The sequence below is a fragment of the Triticum urartu genome, chromosome 7A, assembly GCF_056163025.1.
Source record: "Triticum urartu cultivar PI428250 chromosome 7A, HENAU_Tu73, whole genome shotgun sequence".
NCBI classification, from domain to species: domain Eukaryota; kingdom Viridiplantae; phylum Streptophyta; class Magnoliopsida; order Poales; family Poaceae; genus Triticum; species Triticum urartu.
The window spans coordinates 18,533,915-18,551,676 of NC_141879.1; the positions used below are offsets into that span (position 1 = coordinate 18,533,915).

Sequence of the window (17,762 nt, forward strand, 5' to 3'; positions counted from 1 at the left end):
TGATACACATAATCATAATATTGAAACCAAAAGATGCAAAGTTAATAATGATAGTGCAACTTATTTGTGGCACTGCCGTTTAGGTCATATTGGTGTTAAGAGAGGGAGTACAATAGTGATCTAGGAGTAGATCAATGGACAGCGGTCAAAATTATCCTTACTGGAATAAGGATATGTTTCTCGATTACGGAGGTGACAAAAGGTTCGTCGTAAAGGGTTACGTCGATGCAAGTTTTGACACTGATCCAGATGACTCTAAGTCTCAATCTGGATACATATTGAAAGTGGGAGCAATTAGCTAGAGTAGCTCCATGCAGAGCATTGTTGACATAGAAATTTGCAAAATACATGCGGATCTGAATGTGGCAGACCCGTTGACTAAACTTCTCTCACAAGCAAAACATGATCACTTTTTGGGTCTTAATCACATAGCAATGTGAACTAGATTATTGAATCTAGTAAACCCTATGGGTGTTAGTTACATGGAGATGTGAACCAATCACATAAAGATGTGAACTATTGATGTTAAATCACATGGCGATGTGATCTAGATTATTGACTCTAGTGCAAGTGGGAGACTGAAGGAAATATGCCCTAGAGGCAATAATAAAGTTATTATTTATTTCCTTATATCATGATAAATGTTTATTATTCATGCTAGAATTGTATTAACCGGAAACATAATACATGTGTGAATACATAAACAAACAGAGTGTCACTAGTATGCCTCTAATTGACTAGCTCGTTAATCAAAGATGGTTATGTTTCCTAACCATGGACAAAGAGTTGTTATTTGATTAACGGGATCACATCATTAGGTGAATGATCTGATTGACATGACCCATTCCATTAGCTTGGCACCCAATCGTTTATTATGTTGCTATTGCTTTCTTCATGACTTATACATGTTCCTATGACTATGAGATTATGCAACTCCCGTTTACCGGAGGAACACTTTGTGTGCTACCAAACGTCACAACGTAACTGGGTGATTATAAAGGTGCTCTACAGGTGTCTCCAAAGGTACATGTTGGGTTGGCGTATTTCGAGATTAGGATTTGTCACTCCGATTGTCGGAGAGGTATCTCTGGGCCCTCTCGGTATGCACATCACTTAAGCCTTGCAAGCAATGCAACTAATGAGTTAGTTGTGGGATGATGTATTACAGAACGAGTAAAGAGACTTGCCGGTAACGAGATTGAACTAGGTATTGGATACCGACGATCGAATCTCGGGCAAGTAACATACCGATGACAAAGGGAACAACGTATGTTGTTATGCGGTCTGACCGATAAAAGATCTTCGTAGAATATGTAGGAACCAATATGGGCATCCAGGTCCCGCTATTGGTTATTGACCAGAGACGTGTCTCGGTCATGTATACATTGTTCTCGAACCCGTAGGGTCCGCACGCTTAAGGTTTCGATGACAGTTATATTATGAGTTTATACGTTTTGATGTACCGAAGGTTGTTCGGAGTCCCAGATGTGATCACGAACATGACGAGGAGTCTCGAAATGGTTGAGACATAAAGATTATATATTGGAAGCCTATATTTGGATATCGGAAGTGTTCCAGGTGAAATCGGGATTTTACCGGAGTACCGGAGGTTACCGGAACCCCCCGGGAGGTATATGGGCCTTAGTGGGCCTTAGTGGAAGAGAGGAGAGGTAGCCAGAGATGGGCCGCGCGCCCCTCCCCTCCCTTGGTCCGAATAGGACAAGGAGAGGGGGCCGGCCCCCCTTCCTCTTTTCCCCCCCTCCGCGAATCCTATTCCAACTAGGAAAGGGGGGAGTCCTACTCCCAGAGGGAGTACGACTCCTCCTGGCGCACCTCTCCTGGCCGGCCGCACCCCCCCCCCCTTTGAGCCTTTATATACGGAGGCAAGGGCAACCCCTAGAGACACAAGTTGATCCACGTGATCATATTCTTCGCCGTGTGCGGTGTCCCCTTCCACAATAGTCCTCGATAATATTGTGGCAGTGCGAAGCCCTGCGACGGTAGTACATCAAGATCGTCACCACGCCGTCGTGCTGACGGAACTCTTCCCCGACACTTTGCTGGATCGGAGTCCGGGGATCGTCATCGAGCTGAACGTGTGCTAGAACTCAGATGTGCCGTAGTTTCGGTGCTTGATCGGTTGGACCGGGAAGACGTACGACTACTTCCTCTATGTTGCATCAACGCTTCCGCTTCGGTCTACGAGGATATGTAGACAACACTCTCCCATCTCGTTGCTATGCATCACCATGATCTTGTGTGTGCGTAGGAAAAATTTTGAAATTACTACGTTCCGCAATAGTCTAGTCTTTGGTAGGGCCTAGTTTTGGATGGCGAAGCCCTGCTGGATAGTTGACACTGGATGTGTGCAACCTGGTAAAGAGGTCATAGTTTCAATCTTAGTTCGAGTGATACCTAGAGGTTATATCTGAGGTTTTGTTCGAGGATCTGGCCCTGAGGCTCCAAAGGGTTGTCCGAGGACTGGTCGAGTTTCTACCCGAGGGCCTCCCGAAGGGCTGTCCGAAAGACTATCCAAGGGAGAACATCCTCGGGGTTGGGAGGTTGTAAAATCTTAGTTGTGGAGATCTGCACAGACGATCTCCACCAACTCTCCTTCCGCTGCACTACGAGTTGGTAATGATCAAATCAAACCTTGTATGCATCTTCATAGTGTACCTGGCCGTGTACGTACTACCGAAATTTTTGTTTTTTGCTGTGTTACTCTACAATACACTGCCCTACATCGGCTGACACGTTCATGTTGGTGTGTTGCCGACACTTGTGGAAGCATCAGAACGGCGTAGTGTTCTATGGTCTACAACCTTTCCTCTAGCTCATGCCCAAGTGTTTTCGCCAAGATCCTGCACTTCCGCGTGTAGACTGGAGTGAGACATGCAAGATGATGTCGACTCTTGGTTTCTTGCCCTTGCAGCCTAGCATGCGCAATGGTACACTTGTGGAATCCCCTATGGACTGCTTCTTATGGACAAGTTTCCCACCGCCACCACCACCCCTAATTTTCACTAGTGGATCCCACCTCCTCCTAAATCCCAAATATAATTTGACAACTCAAATTCTAACATCAATCTTGTAAGTACTCCCCATAAATGTACAATTGTTTAGCTCTCTCCCGTTGTGATATTTCTACATGTGTCTGAATGTCGTCCCCTACCCCTTTCTCTCTAACTATCATCGGTGTAAGCATCATGTCCCCTGGGGTCTTGGCCCTAGTTTTTATGAAAATGTTTAGGTGGGGGAACCTCTACGCCCACCCCCGGTGAAAATTCTAAAAAAATTGTACCATTGCCGCTCAGAAACCATGTATGGACTGTAGACAGGCTAATGTGGCGTCAGCTTGCAACATTCGTTGTGTATGCATCCTCTGTTGTTAAGCACCGACAAATGTGGATAATACATTGCTTCAATGCCCATTCTCACGTGAAATACTGAATCACATCCTACTCCCCTACAGGTCACATCGCTTTACACCGTGTGGGCAGTCGTCGTTGTTGGTCTGGCGGCCGTAGGTCAGTCACGCGATTGGCCCAAGATTCTCCCATGCGCAGTTTTACATTGTAGGTAAGTCACACCATGTGGTTGGAACGTAATAAGCGGTATTTCTTTTACAAGAGTTTGCTACAATGTCATGTCTGTCTATTGGCTGGATAAAAGGAAGAATTTGCATTGCGGAAATAGGCAAGTAGAAGTGGGTATGTCAATTGGATTACAAGAGTATGTGTGTGTGTGGGTGGGGGATGCTTAACACAAGTCTCGTGCATGTTATTGAAAAAGAATATCTTTAGCCGTGGCTGCCAAGATATTTAAATATATTAAAATAGTAACTATAGCATATGAAGACAATACAAAATATGTAAGTAGCACACACTAAACTTTGATATCAACATTATCAAAGTATTTATGTATTCAATATTATTAGATAAAATACAAATTACATTCTATTTAATGATGTATTTATTAAAATAAAATAAAATTTAGTCACAGTAAAATATTAAATTAAATGTTTGGTATAAATGGATAACAAATGAACTTATATATTGTTCTAATTATTAATTATTTCATAAAATATTAATATTAATATAAATGGCATGTTCCTACATGTAAAACTACCGCTTGCTTAACTCCTGATTAATGAGGTCAGTGTATAAATTTTGAAAAAACTAGTCTTATAACACAAATCGTCGTTCTAGCCAGTGTTGTAGGCACTACTTAGAATAAATGTGCAATGTTATCTGTTTAATCATTCTATTTTTTACAAAAGACAACTTTTTTGTTTCAAATCAAATGTCAAACCTGCTTTGTGTGAACTCAGTATTGTTGTGCCTTATTTTGCTGCCTTTTTGTTTTTTGTTCAAAAAATAAAATATCAGTATGAGTATTTTTTTTAAAAATAATTACTTTAGCATCGTACAATTTGGATTAATTATCCGCCAGATTGAAAATATGCACATAAAAAGTTTTCTCTTCCCGAGTTGAACTATTTATACAAAATCGTCAAAAAATGTGTTTAAAACAATAGACAATATACAAACGTAAAGTAGACAAATAATTGAGATAATGCGGTTGGGAGTTTATATGAAATAAATACCGAATTAATCTCTAATTTGTTTGTGCGACACATGACCAACTACATCAATTGTAAAAATTATATTCACAATTATGTTTTTTTAGCAATTTCAGGAATGCATATAATCTTACTGTAAATTTTATTACCCTGACACCTAACGCACAACTAAATAACACTTAACCGAAAAGTGATTGAGTAAATCATGAGAGGGAATGATCCTAAAGGAAAATGTGAGGGGTCCAAAGGTGTCGCTACCAAAGTCGGGGCAGCCCAATCCCGCTCCTCCTCATAGTGGGTTTGGTTTCTCTCTTCTTTCAGTGGCAGAGATGTTTGCAGTGTGGTGTTTTGGTGTGTCTGCTCTGATTGCCAATAAGAATCTCAAATCCTCTATGTTAAGCATGTTTAGGTGGTCTAGTGCTAGGTTAATGATCATATTATGGCAATCCTAAAGTGTCGTATCTGACACTAAACAACTAATTAGATCCATTGCTTAAAGTTACCCTTTTTAATGACCAAAGAGATTGTGTAGCACAATGTTATGCTAGTACGAAGCACAATTGTATACTCTGAGCTTTTAGTGTGATACACTTTTGTTTCTTCTTTCTTTCTTGATTTCTACTAGAGAAGATTGTTGTTAAAAAGCAAATAAATAACTCCCGTCTCGGTGACCCAAGATTGTTGTGTTGTTGATGGGACCAAAGAAAATCCCAAAATTGTTGGGCTTATTACCGACCACGACCCTCTTAACCTTGAGAGCTGAGAGATCTCGGCCTGAAGTTGGATGAAACTCATCTTTCTTAATCTGAAAAAACATACTACAATGATGTATACAGTTAGTTGCAATGTGAACTGATCCTTTTCTGAAAGGTCAAATGCTGGGACTGGTGAGATGATGATGATGGATTGCCACCAACCGCACTCACAAACCAACCTCACGAGCAGAGGCAGGTCAGCTCAGACTCTCACCAACCAGCTTCTCATTGCCAATAAAAACATATAGCCATCAAAAGTATCCACCCTATCTGCAGAGCATCCTCAAGAACACAACGTCCCCCATGGAAAGGTAATCTCTGAGTTCTTCTCTAGTAAGCAGGTCCAAAGATGTGATCTTTCTTTCTTTTCTGGTTCTCAGTAATCTCTCAGTTCTTCCTCTGTTTTTCTTTCTTTTCTTGTTCTCAGTAATCTCTGAGTTCTTCCTCTGTTTTTCTCTCTGAAATCTGAATCATGTGTGCGTTCTGCAATCTGCAGCGGTGGGAATGAGATCTGCCGGGCGCCGCCGCTGGAGGCGCTGCTGTTCGACATCGACGGCACCATGTGCGTGTCCGACCCGTTCCACCACCGCGCCTTCTCGGAGCTCCTCCAGAACCTGGGCTACAACGGCGGGGCGCCCATCACGCCAGAGTTCGGCATGGCGCACATGGCCGGCCGCAGCAACGAGCAGATCGGCCGCTTCCTGTTCCCGGACTGGCCGCAGCCCCGCCTCGACGCCTTCTTCGCCGAGAAGGAGGCCCTCTTCGCGCGGTACGCCGGCGAGGGGCTCCGGGAGGTGCCTGGGCTGGCGGAGCTGTGCCGGTGGGCGCGGGAGCGCGGGCTGAAGCGGGCGGCAGTCACCAACGCGCCGCGCGCCAACGCCGAGCTCATGATCGGGATCCTCGGCCTGGCCGACTTCTTCCAGCTCGTCGTCGCCGGCGAGGACTGTGGCGAGGGACGCTCCAAGCCCTGCCCCGACCCATACCTCCGCGCGCTCGCCCTGCTCGGCGCGTCGGCGGAGCGGTCTCTGGTGTTCGAGGACTCCGTCGTCGGCGTGCAGGCCGGCGTGGCCGCGGGGATGCCGGTCGTGGCTATCGCGAGCGAGAGCCGGGAGGCCAAGGTCGTCGCCGCCGGCGCGTCCATGGTCGTCAGGGACTACCGCGACGCCAAGCTCTGGGCCGCGTTGGACGCCGCCGCCGGAGCTCCCAAGATAGATTCAGAGCTGAGCCTGAGCGCGGTGGAGCCTCCTGTTTCCGTTCCCGTGGAGAATTGTTGAGCTAGAATTCCATTTCCTCTTTCCCTGCCATAGAAGTGCAGAATCCAGATTCCAAATTCTGTTCAGAACCAGAGAAACAAATGAAAGTAAACCGTGGTTCAAATTGAGATTTTCGTACAACCAAATCAAGCATTTCTTACAATTTTCATTCAACCAATCCTTGGTGGTTTCATACATCTCATATACACTAACCGTATGTATCAGGCCTTGTAGTGGTGGGAGCAAACTCAACAAAATAACTGTCATGAGATGGAAAATTAAAATCATGATGACAAGTTCATGGTTATCATTATTCAATATAGCATACATGTCATTACCATAATCATCATAGATAGCAACTTTGTTATCATAGTCAATTGAAACATCCTTTAAAGTAGTGGATTTATCACTAAATAAAGTAATGACCTCTCCAAATCCACTTTTATCAATATAATCATCGTAAATAAGAGGCATGCTGCCATTATAACAAATTTTCACATCAAATCTCCCCGCCCACGCCGAATCCGCTCGGTCTCCGTGCATGTTGAATGTCGAAGCAATGTGATCAGACAGGGCGATGAGATGGCTTTCTACCACATTGAACCCGACTGCTCGTTCATCTGTTTGTTAGCATTAAACAGGCGCAACAGCTGAGAAATCAACTCCGACGCCTGCATTTAAACAGACTGCCGCTTGGCTTGGTCGGCGCACGCTATTAAAACATGGTCGCGCATGGCACGATCCGTGCACCTCCGCTTCCTTCCTCCTTCGTGCACCTCTGACGCAATGACAGCGAGCTCTAGCTCGTTGCGGGAGGGCTTGTCGACAGAGCAAAATCTCGAGATGACTCGTCTTGCAGGCGGCTTGCAGGCCTGTCATGCATGACAGATAGAGGCCGGACTACCGACGAGCTAACCAGAGGTAAGCAAGGGGATGGTGACCGGGCTATGGAGGATGCGCCCCATGACGAACCCGAGCCCACACTAGCGCCCATGCTGGTTGTCGGCTTTTATTATGGCACAGGCGTAGAAGCACTACGAGGTTGTCATGGCGGAGAATGATACATTTCAAACGTATCTATATATTTTTATTGTTTAATGTTATTATATTATCACTTTTGCATACTTATTATATATTATTTTTCTAGACCAACCCATTAATTCAGCCAATTGATGTTGTATGCATGATTTTGACTTTTCAGAAAATCAATATTTATGGAGGTCAAAAATCTTGAGGATTTAATAAGTTTTTTTTTTCCAAGACACAAGGAGTCCAGTAAGTGTCGAGACCTGCCAGGGGGCTAGGCAGGGGCTCGACACGGCCTGGAGGCACCCGTCTGGCTATGCCGCATGGGCTCCCTGGGCACCGCCTTACGTTCATTCTTTTGTCTATAAATCCTATATTTTGTGACACCTTTTGTACCATTTTTTTATATTTTTTTTGTCGTTGCAAGTTCATGTTCCAAGGAGATCCAATCTAGAGGCCACTTATGGCACACTGTTGGAGGGAGAATCCATCATCGAAGGCTTCTTCATCAACGTTGTTGCCTCCATGACCATGTGTGAGTAGTTTTATTAGGACCTTACGGTCCATGGTAGTGACTAGATGGCATGTTATCTTTATTATGATTCAATACAAAGTTCCAATGAGCTGCCCCACATGATTGGGATCAATATGATCTAACCAGTGGTGTGTTTGTTGGGGTAGGATGAATTGTCACTTTATGATCACATTGTTTATTGAATTATATTGAATATTTTGAAGTTTCTTTGTTGTATAATTAAGTAGCTATGTATGCTTTCAAGATTGATAGGTACTAGAAGGGTAGGCGTGCTTTGCTGCGCCCGTAATGAGCAACGAAGAATCAAACATGCCCTATTGTCGCAAGTTATATTCTCCTATTTTTTAGATGTGCGACAAAATACTTAGGCTTCTTTCAGGTATGTGATACCGCCAATTCATTTCAGTGGAAGAACATGTTACATATGTGGCTAGGCATAGAAATTCTGGTGGAAAACCAAGGTAGAAAAAACAAAAACTCAAAAACTCAAACAGAACATAAAGCGATCACTCCTGATGAATGGGCAACACGCCTTGAAACACGCCTAGCTTATTGTAATGTTGAAATACATAACTTCTCATTTCATTCAAAGGTAATCATGGATGCATCACAACATAAAGTAAGAAAATGTGCACCGCTGATTCCTAAAGGCACTGAACAACATTCATTATCAAGCACTCTCAACATTTATTGCATCTTCGCTCGTGTCACCTTTTTTTGGCAAAGTGCAATCACGGGCAATGAAGTTAACCAATACTGGGTAAAAGGCAGTACTTTTTGCAGTCTTGATAACCAATAGTAATAAATATAGTTGCAAATTCTTGAGTAGGGCGTTTTGGAGCTCGGCCTCCATGGAGGCCGGATTTTTTGAAAAATTCAAAATTCACACTTTTCAGTTTCAAAAAAATCTGAAAAAAATCATACAAGTAAACAAGGATGTTATGTGTATGTATGTAAAATTTGAGGATGAAATACCCTAAAATGCGAGCTGTGCAAAAAAGACAAATTCATGGACTTTTAGGATGAATAGTGCATCTACTAAAAAGCCTCAGATTTGTTCTTTTTGTGTAGCACTCATTTTAAAGTGTTTGTCCTGAAAATTTACACACATATGCTTTATGTCTCTAAGTATGTGTGTATTTTTTTTCAAAAAATTTTGAAACATGAAAATTTGAATTTTGATCAAGTCAAACTCGGGCTCCATGGAGCCCGAGCTCTAAAGAGCATTTTTGCATATTCTTTGGTTTCTGAGAGTATAATAAGCTCTAGCATAAAGTTTCTTTGTTATACACGGACATAGAAGGGAAAAACAAATTGCAACAAATACATGGAACAATTCATAAGGAAGAGGAGAAATAATCGGTGCATAATGTGAGAATAACCTGCTCAAAAACAATGATGTGCATGTGCCCAAAAGTGTATGTTCCCATCAAATAACACATGATAACTCATATAGACATACAATTTAGTTCTAACATTTTATTTCAACAATACTTCTATTCAGCGGCATCAACTTGATAATTATATTGGGATTCAATTTACTTGGTGGTAATTTAACATAATGTAGCATAACTGATTGACCAAACTAAGCTCTGTTATGGCATGACTTGAAAAGGGGAACCTTTGTTTAACAAATGCTTACTGTACTATATTGGCTTTTGGGACACATAAGTGCAATTCCTTGAGTTGCAAAAAATATAAGGACAAAACCACAAGAATCAATGAATAGTTGTCGTTGCTTGTTACTCCCTCCGTCTCAAAATAAGTGTCTGAACTTTAGCAAAGTTAAGACACTTATTTTGGGATGGAGGGGGTATGATTTTGGGTCTAATAAATTGAGAGTACGCGCACAATATGGAAGAATTGGTGTGTCAAATAAAAGTTAAAGAAGCAGATATGTAATGAAACATTGGAAAAATGTTATTATTAATTGCATAATATAGGGTAATATAATTAATCAGTAACAATATTGTGATTTACATAATTATTTAAAAATTAGGTCTTCCTTATCAGAAGAACATCATCGAGAAACCAAACTAATTTCATCATGTACTAAATACTTTCAGTTAAGGAGAACATCGTGATGATCGTAAATTAAATCAAACCGTACTATGCAAAGCACTTATCCAAAGAATATGTCAACATCACTATAATGTATAACATGTCATGGATTATTTTACACATAAAGTAAAAAATGTAGGATATTTCAAGATCATAACTATAGCTCAAAGAAAATGTATAATGTCTGGTGGATAGGAAAATGACATAAAACTGAAAATTAAAATCACAACATCTAGGTGATAAGTCTCCTTAAAGAGAAATTGAGTTTTTCTTTATTGTAAACATGTTAATCTTAACTAGGTTCAATATAGAGATGCAACATAGGGCAACTATGAGTGTGGCCAATCCTTATTATTTCTAATAACTAAATCTTGCCACTGAAGACAAATTTACAAGTGTTGTCCCTCGTGATATTTATATTTTATTGGGTTATCAACTTTCATTCATTTATACTAAATATTTTTAATTCTTTACATTTCACTATCACGATATTTTTCAATTGTTGTTAATTAATATATAAGGTTCAGTATATGTTTTATTATTTTGTCTAGTAATACGGAATACACAATTGCATTGGTACTAATAATATCAAATTTTATCATTTACAACTCAAACATGTATAATCATAAACACAAAAATGATATATTGAAACTATAATTTGTTGTGTAAAAATGTATTGTTTGTTCATCTATTTTTAGTTTGGACATTTGTTAAATCAAATTCCTTTTAAACCTAAACAAAGCATAAAATATCACAAAAATCATTTCCATCCATAGAATAATTTGTGCTTCTTAACTATATTCTAGTGTCTTTATACGTTGTTGTTCCTATTTAATATATTCAAGTATCTTGGTCGAGGCTTCTATAATACACATGTCTATAAAATATTCTAATAAAGTTCCATGGAATATAATAATGTTGCTTTCTCTTGATTGATAGAAAAATATCATCTTAAAATCCTAATAAGTAGAAAAATATCGAATATACAAGGGTGTCCACAGGTGGTTTGTCAGCGTTTTCTAGTCGTTGTAGCTCAGGTAGCCCTGCCAAGTACGGCGAGGCAGACACCGGTCTTTGTAGCTTCGAGATCTTTTTCCAGCGGCGAGCTGCCTCATAGGTGGGATCCACATCCATGTTGGCCCTGATGATGTGCCATGGGATGTTCAAATTGGTAAGGAGAAGTTGCTCGGTGAGGCTTGGTTAATTGGTGAGGTTTTGGGTAATGTCATGTCATACATCATCTGACCGGTTCTACCTTTTGTCACTTGCTTTCTGAAAGAAGCGGTTCCGATTGCGATGTTCATCATCGCCATAAGTGTTTTTAGATTAACAAAGAGAAGTTCAATCAAACATAATGATCTGAAGATTAACAAGTCAGAATTCAGGTGTTAACAGATTTGCAATTTTCATATGTTCCATCAACACAGCAATCTCATGTCATTGGTTCTAAAGATATTTTATTTGTTTTTAAGAAACACGTATACCAAACTAAAAGCTCGAAATGCTTGGATGAGCTCCGTGAAACCATAACTTCAGGATGTAGAATCCCTTGAATCATAAAGAGAGGCTCTGTGTTACCATAACTTCTGTCTAAAGGAGCAATCCCCATTGCGATGTCCATCATTACCATATTGTTTTCAGATTAATATAAAGAAAAGCTCATTCAAACAGAGTGGTCAACAGTCAAAATTCAGAGCTGGTAGGTAATGAGCCTGACAGATATGCCATTTTAATAGGTCCCATCAATCGAACAAAACTCATGTGTTGGGCACTAAAGTTTTTTATTTGATTCTCTACTAGAGACCAAAAGAAACATATATCAAACTAATAGCTCAAAATACCTAGATGAGCTCTGTCCTACCATAATAACTTCAGGGCGTAGATTCCCTTATAAATAATAAGAATGGGTAAATTTGCAGTGGTCTAATCAACTGTTCATCACAATCATCTTTTTCAGGCTCCACCAGTCTTTAGCTTCGCTTCCTGACTATCAATCTCCTCAAGCGCGTTCCACAGTTTCTGGTCTTCATAGTCACTGATGATCAATGCGGCCCCAGCTTCCTGTAGGGACTTCTCTGGGTTCCTCGTCGAGACGGCGACGACGGGCATTCCCGCGGCAACGCCTGCGCGTGTCCCTGAAGCGGAATCCTGCATTCAAAGCATATACTGGTATGATGTATCTGTAAACCCAATCATATTTCAGACGGCGAGTTCAATGGATACATATGCAAGGGTATGCGTACCTCGAAGATGAAGGTGTGTGCTGCGGACACTTCGAGCTCCTTGAGGGCCTTCAGGTATGGAAAGGGGGCGGGTTTTGGCTGCTCGCATTCGCCTCCAACAATCACAGCCTGGAAGAAGTCTGATAGACCAAGAAGTTTGATCATGAGCTCTGCATTGATCCTTGGGGCATTGGTTACGGCGGCACGCTTGTAGCCGTGATCTTTCACCCACTGAACCACCTTGTGGAGGCCCTTTACAGGCTCTAGGCGCTCCATCGCCAAACTGTAACAAACAAGGGACTATAAATATTTATCCTCACCAAGTCATACTAGCCAACTAGTGGTTCTCAACAGAATTTTTAAAAATAAGAGAAAAACATTAATAGTGAGAAAAGCCCATTAAGAAATAACAGAACCATCGACAACCTTACATAAAACCAATTGCTCATTAAAAATAATCAGATAACCAAGAAGTAGTTCGCAATTGGTGTACCTTCTGTATTTGACGTCTTTGTCCTCTAGGAATTTCAGCCCCTTTTCGAGGGGCCAGTCTGGGAACAAATTCTGGGCAGCTTCAGCATCGCTCCTTCCAGCAATGTTGTTTATGAAGAACTCGTCATCAATCGGCACACCATTGTTGTACCCAATCTGTTTACAACCATTTGCCCAGTCAGCTTGTTCGCGATACTTGATAAGGAATAATAAATATCACGCACAGGCCTGATCACGCATCGTAAAGCTTGTTACCGCAAGAAGCAATTCTTGGAAAGCGATGTGATGAAGAGGATCCGAGTCACACAAGGTACCATCGATGTCAAATAGAACCGCCTCAACTGGAACGGTCGCTGCAAGAGGACTACAAAGTATGGAAAACAGTTAGAGTTCAGCAGTCAATCTTCATAGCTGCTGACGGTGTATGAAATGCAAATGATCGACTTCAATGGTATTCAAGCAACCCAACACTGAAAATCCAGAACATACAGGCGAACAGGGTCTTTTTTCTCTGCTTTCACACATACATCGGAGCCATGGATGTCTATGTCTGCCTGCAGGAAAAATTGGACGGGGCCAAGTATCTGAACCATGTTGACTGGCAAGCGCCGATACCCAAGGTATTAGAAACCGCAGATATTTCAAAGTAGCTGCGCATGGAGAATTGAAAAGTACACTCATGCAGCAGACAGGCATTTATCACGGGCGCGGAGATCTAACGACAACACTGATGCAGAGGAAGACATTCATCAAGAGCAGGTCACTAATCAAATAGCAGTATTGTTCCGCGGAAACAAACAGGACAGAGAACTTCAATCTATTGCACTCCTTTCTTGTTCGGAGACTTGAGGATTTTACCATTCGACTGCTCTTCAGTTTCGTGTGGATATGGCTGAGAGGCATTTGGTTGCTTAACAATTCTAGCTATGCCTCCCAAAAGTATCAGCCTAGCTACCTACCTTGACATGTATGAGCAGCGCAAGGTCGTTATGAATAAATAAACTATACAACTATAGACCATGAAGGAAGTTTTCTGAATAATACGGGAGTCCCCGAAGAACTTTCAGAAGGGAAAGAAAAAAAAACGGTGGTACAGTCAGACACGTGGGCGCGCATCAGCCAGGCCGGCCGCTCGGGCACGGGTGGCATCACGAGGGAGCAGAGACAGACAGAGTTGGCATGGCCGGAATCATGGCCGGAATCCGAGCCGTCAGCTGGCATGATTTGGGACAATCAGCTGCGCGCTGGCCGGGATTGATTGATGGTCTGCTGCGGCGGGCGGGCGGGCTCTTTTTCTAATCTGGTGCGCGCGCGCGAACACCGAGGAGCGATCGCCTCCCTCGGCCGGCCGGCCCGACGGATCGTCGGAAGAGAATTAGGACCAAGCAGGAAAAGGAGATCGGGTCGGGGTGGTGGTGGAAGCAGTACGTACCTGGCAAAGCCGCCATTGGTGGAAGCCATGGCGCGGCTGGTGGGTGGGTGGGTGGGCGAGAGATCGCGGCCGCCTCCGTGCGTGCGCTTGTTCTCGATGGTTGTTGCGGAGTGGAGGACTCTCGCGGAAGGCAGGTCGATGGAGGAATTTGGGAATCTGGGCGAGGGGCGGTGGCTCGTCTTATAGCACGGACGGACGGACAGAGTTGGATCCGATCGATCCCTGACTTATTGGGCTGCTGTCCTCGTCTTCTGCGGCTCCTCTTTCTTCTTCTCCTCCTCCTCTCTTTGTCTTCTTTGCAACCTGCATGGTGGGGCCAAGGCGAGGCGGCGTCTCACTGACAGGTGGGGCCCACATAAACATAATGATATGATGGTGATTACATATAACGGCAAAAGACAAGGCAGAAAATAATGTGGCTGCAACAAATGTTATGTTAGCCATGAAAACGATTTTTCTTGCTAGAAGAGATTTCAGTTGATCGTGAAAAAGCTGGACGCATATGGTTTGACAGTAAGGAGGTCGAATATGCTCCTAGCACTTGTCATGTTCCTTTTCCCCTCTGGCGTTCCACAGATCCGAATGCCAGACAATTCCCTGCCCGCTCGCTCCCCACACAAGCAAATCAAAGTAAACACCACCACCCGTCCACGTCCCAGGGAACAAATACCTCTTGCGCCTTGCAGCAGACGCCCGTCGCTCTCGCCTCTCCCTGCCTTGCCGACACCACGGTCAGCTCACTGACGCAATCCTCATCACCGTCCTCACTTGTCACGTCAAATCACCGGCCAGATCAGTTTCAGTTGAGCAGAGCAGCCAGCCGGGCACCTTCTCCATCGTCCATCCATTGGCAATGGCTGGATTGCAAGAACCTCAGACCACTGCCACTGATCCACCTCCCAACGTGTTTTCTGGCTTATTCCATCGATTGCTCATCAGCCAGCAGTTAGTTAGTCACCCTCGGCTCTCTTTGCTGCTGCTGCTGCAATGCTGGCCCTGGCATGGCATCACGACAGAGGAACACGCACGTAGATCCTCATGTCATGCCCTAACTTCCCTGCGCTCGGGCTCCTCAAACGGCAGCTTCAGGTGCGCGCCCATCTCGCCCAGCATCGACAGCACCACGCCATCATCCCGTCTTCCAACTGAGACGCCGTCCTCTGCACCAAGACGGATCTCTGGTTCGCTGGATCCCACAAGGCTCAAACCAACATCCTTCTCAGCACCATTCTCCTTCATCATCTCCCTCACTTTCTCGACGTCGTCCCACCTCCCTTCCGCGGCGTAGATGTTGGAGAGCAGCACGTACGGGCCGACCTCTGCCGGCTTCATCTCGATCAGCTTCTTCCCCACAAACTCCCCGAGCTTGGAGCCGTTCTGCGCCCGAGAGGCCGAGACCATGGCGCCCCACAACGCCAGGGACGCTTTCTCTTGCAGGTTCTGGACGAGGTTCTCCGAGCCTGTGAGCAGCCCGGCACGGCCAAGGAGGTCCATCATGCAGCCGAAATGCTCTGCCTTGGGCTCGAAGCCGTAGAGCCTGACCATCCTGTCGAAGCACCACCAGCCCTCGAGCACCAGGCCGCCGTGGGCGCAGGAGCTCAGGACACATACAAATGTCGTCTCGTTCGGCCTAGGCCCGCTCCTCTCCATCTCCAGGAACAGCCCGAGCGCCTTCTCGCTCTGCCCGTGCAGCCCGTAGCCGATGATCATCGAGTTCCATGACGGGACACTCCTCTCGCGCATCGAGTCGAAGATCTCCCTCGCGGTCTCCATCACGCCGCACTTGGCGTACATTGTCAGCAGCGCCGTGAGCAGGAGGAAGTCCGGCACAAGCCTCTCCCACCTCTGTCTGACCAGGCCGTGCACCCACTTCCCCCTCTCGAGGTCGCCCAGGCTGCCGCAAGCTGTAAGAACGCTCACGAAGGTCTTCTCGTTCGGCACGGCGGCCCCCACCGCCATCATCGCGTCAAATAGCTTCAGGCACTCCCGCCAGTCCTTCACCCGTGCGTACAGCGCCAGGACAACATTCCAGGACACGGCGCTCCTCCTCGGCATGCCATCGAACACGGCCCTCGCCATCTTGACGTGCCCGGCCTGCGCGTACCCGTCCAGCATCGAGTTCCACGACACGACGTCCCTCTCTGGCATCGCATCAAACATTCTCTTGGCTTCCTCCATGTCTCCATGCCGTGTATACCCGGCCAGCATCGAGTTCCAGCTGACCACGTCCCTCTCGGGCATTTGATCAAAAAGCTGCCTGGCCCCGGCCATGTCCCCGGCCGCGGCGTGGCCGGACAGCATGGAGTTGTAGGAGACGAGGTCGCGCTCGGGCATTTGGTCGAACAGCTGGCGGGCGGAGGGGAGGAGGCCGGAGCGGAGGCAGGCGCGGAGGAGCGTGTTCCAGGTGACGGCGTTGGGCCGCGGGATGTCGGCGAAGAGGCGGCGCGCGGAGGCGTGGGAGCCGCGCGCGAGGTAGCGCGCGAGGAGCGAGTTGGCGAGCCGGAGGTCGGCCGGCAGGTGGCCCGAGCGGACGGCGAGCGCGTGGAGGGTGGAGGCGGCGGGGAGGGAGGAGATGCCGGAGGAGGAGGAGAGGAGGAGGAGCGTGAGGTGGTCGAAGGGGAGGAGGCGGAGGAGGTGGAGGCGGCCGGCGGGGAGGTGCGGGAGGAGCGAGTTGAGGAGGCGGGAGGAGACGGCGGCGTGGGTGGAGGAGAGGTTGGAGGTGAGGACGAGCGCCAGGGATTGGAGGAGGAGGCGGCGCGGGGAGGCCTGGCCGGCCGCGATCCGGAGCTGCCGGAGCAGGCCGGCGCTGATTGGCACCGCCGGCGGCGGGCGGCGGCGGGGCCCGGGTGAGGATGACATTGGACACGGGCGGTGGCGCAAATGGCGCTCCGCCCGTCTCGTTACCTTTGGCGGGCAGTTGACACCGAGAGGCGTATTCTTCTCTCTTACGGGAACGGTAGGCGAAGGCGGGTTTTGGTACTGAGAAAAATACGTAAACATAGCGGACTAAACGTATAATTCGAGGAATACATGAGAAGGCCGGCCACGTCGCAATGCGATATTTTCAACGAATTCATGTCAGAATTTGAACAGCCTCATGCTGAATTCAAGCAAAAAAACAAAGATCATCGAACTCATGTAGGAATTTTAGGGCTCCTTCAGTTTGCAGGATTCTAAAAATGCAGAAATAATAAATGAATGTATGTACAAAACATAGTAAATATAGAAATTCTGTCAATTTGGATGCTTTGGTCCACGGTAATTGGAAAAGAACATGAATCCTAATAAACATGATCAAATCAAAGTTAAAACACATAAAAATTATAATTAGAATGTTATTGTATGCTGTTAAGGATATTAGTCTTGTTCATCATGCATAGAAATTTGATTTGAAAGAGAAAAAA

At 45.2% G+C, this 17,762-nt stretch overlaps 3 protein-coding genes across 4 annotated transcripts; 1 reads left to right on the top strand and 2 right to left on the bottom strand.

The window, feature by feature from the left end:
* The first annotated feature begins 5,474 nt into the window (after positions 1 to 5,474).
* Positions 5,475 to 6,718, top strand: LOC125523552 (haloacid dehalogenase-like hydrolase domain-containing protein Sgpp). The gene is made up of 2 exons (XM_048688579.1): positions 5,475 to 5,648; positions 5,834 to 6,718. The coding sequence occupies exons 1-2, from the start codon at positions 5,641 to 5,643 to the stop codon at positions 6,609 to 6,611; spliced, it is 786 nt and encodes a 261-aa protein (XP_048544536.1). The 5' UTR covers positions 5,475 to 5,640; the 3' UTR covers positions 6,612 to 6,718.
* Positions 6,719 to 11,909: 5,191 nt separating this feature from the next.
* LOC125518063 (haloacid dehalogenase-like hydrolase domain-containing protein Sgpp) lies at positions 11,910 to 14,541 on the bottom strand. Of its 2 annotated transcripts, XM_087535038.1 has the most exons (6): positions 14,442 to 14,541; positions 14,359 to 14,391; positions 13,155 to 13,290; positions 12,928 to 13,082; positions 12,456 to 12,717; positions 11,910 to 12,360 (listed from the first exon to the last, which is right to left on the bottom strand). In XM_087535038.1, the coding sequence occupies exons 2-6, from the start codon at positions 14,385 to 14,387 to the stop codon at positions 12,166 to 12,168; spliced, it is 777 nt and encodes a 258-aa protein (XP_087391164.1). In that variant the 5' UTR covers positions 14,388 to 14,391; positions 14,442 to 14,541; the 3' UTR covers positions 11,910 to 12,165. The 2 variants fall into 2 exon arrangements, with proteins under 2 accessions (XP_087391164.1, XP_048538976.2); XM_048683019.2 differs by having other exon boundaries at positions 13,182 to 13,290; positions 14,359 to 14,491.
* A 269-nt stretch (positions 14,542 to 14,810) lies between these two features.
* On the bottom strand, positions 14,811 to 17,237 carry LOC125522579 (uncharacterized). Its single transcript, XM_048687630.2, has one exon. The coding sequence runs from the start codon at positions 17,215 to 17,217 to the stop codon at positions 15,400 to 15,402; it is 1,818 nt and encodes a 605-aa protein (XP_048543587.1). The 5' UTR covers positions 17,218 to 17,237; the 3' UTR covers positions 14,811 to 15,399.
* Positions 17,238 to 17,762: the final 525 nt, after the last annotated feature.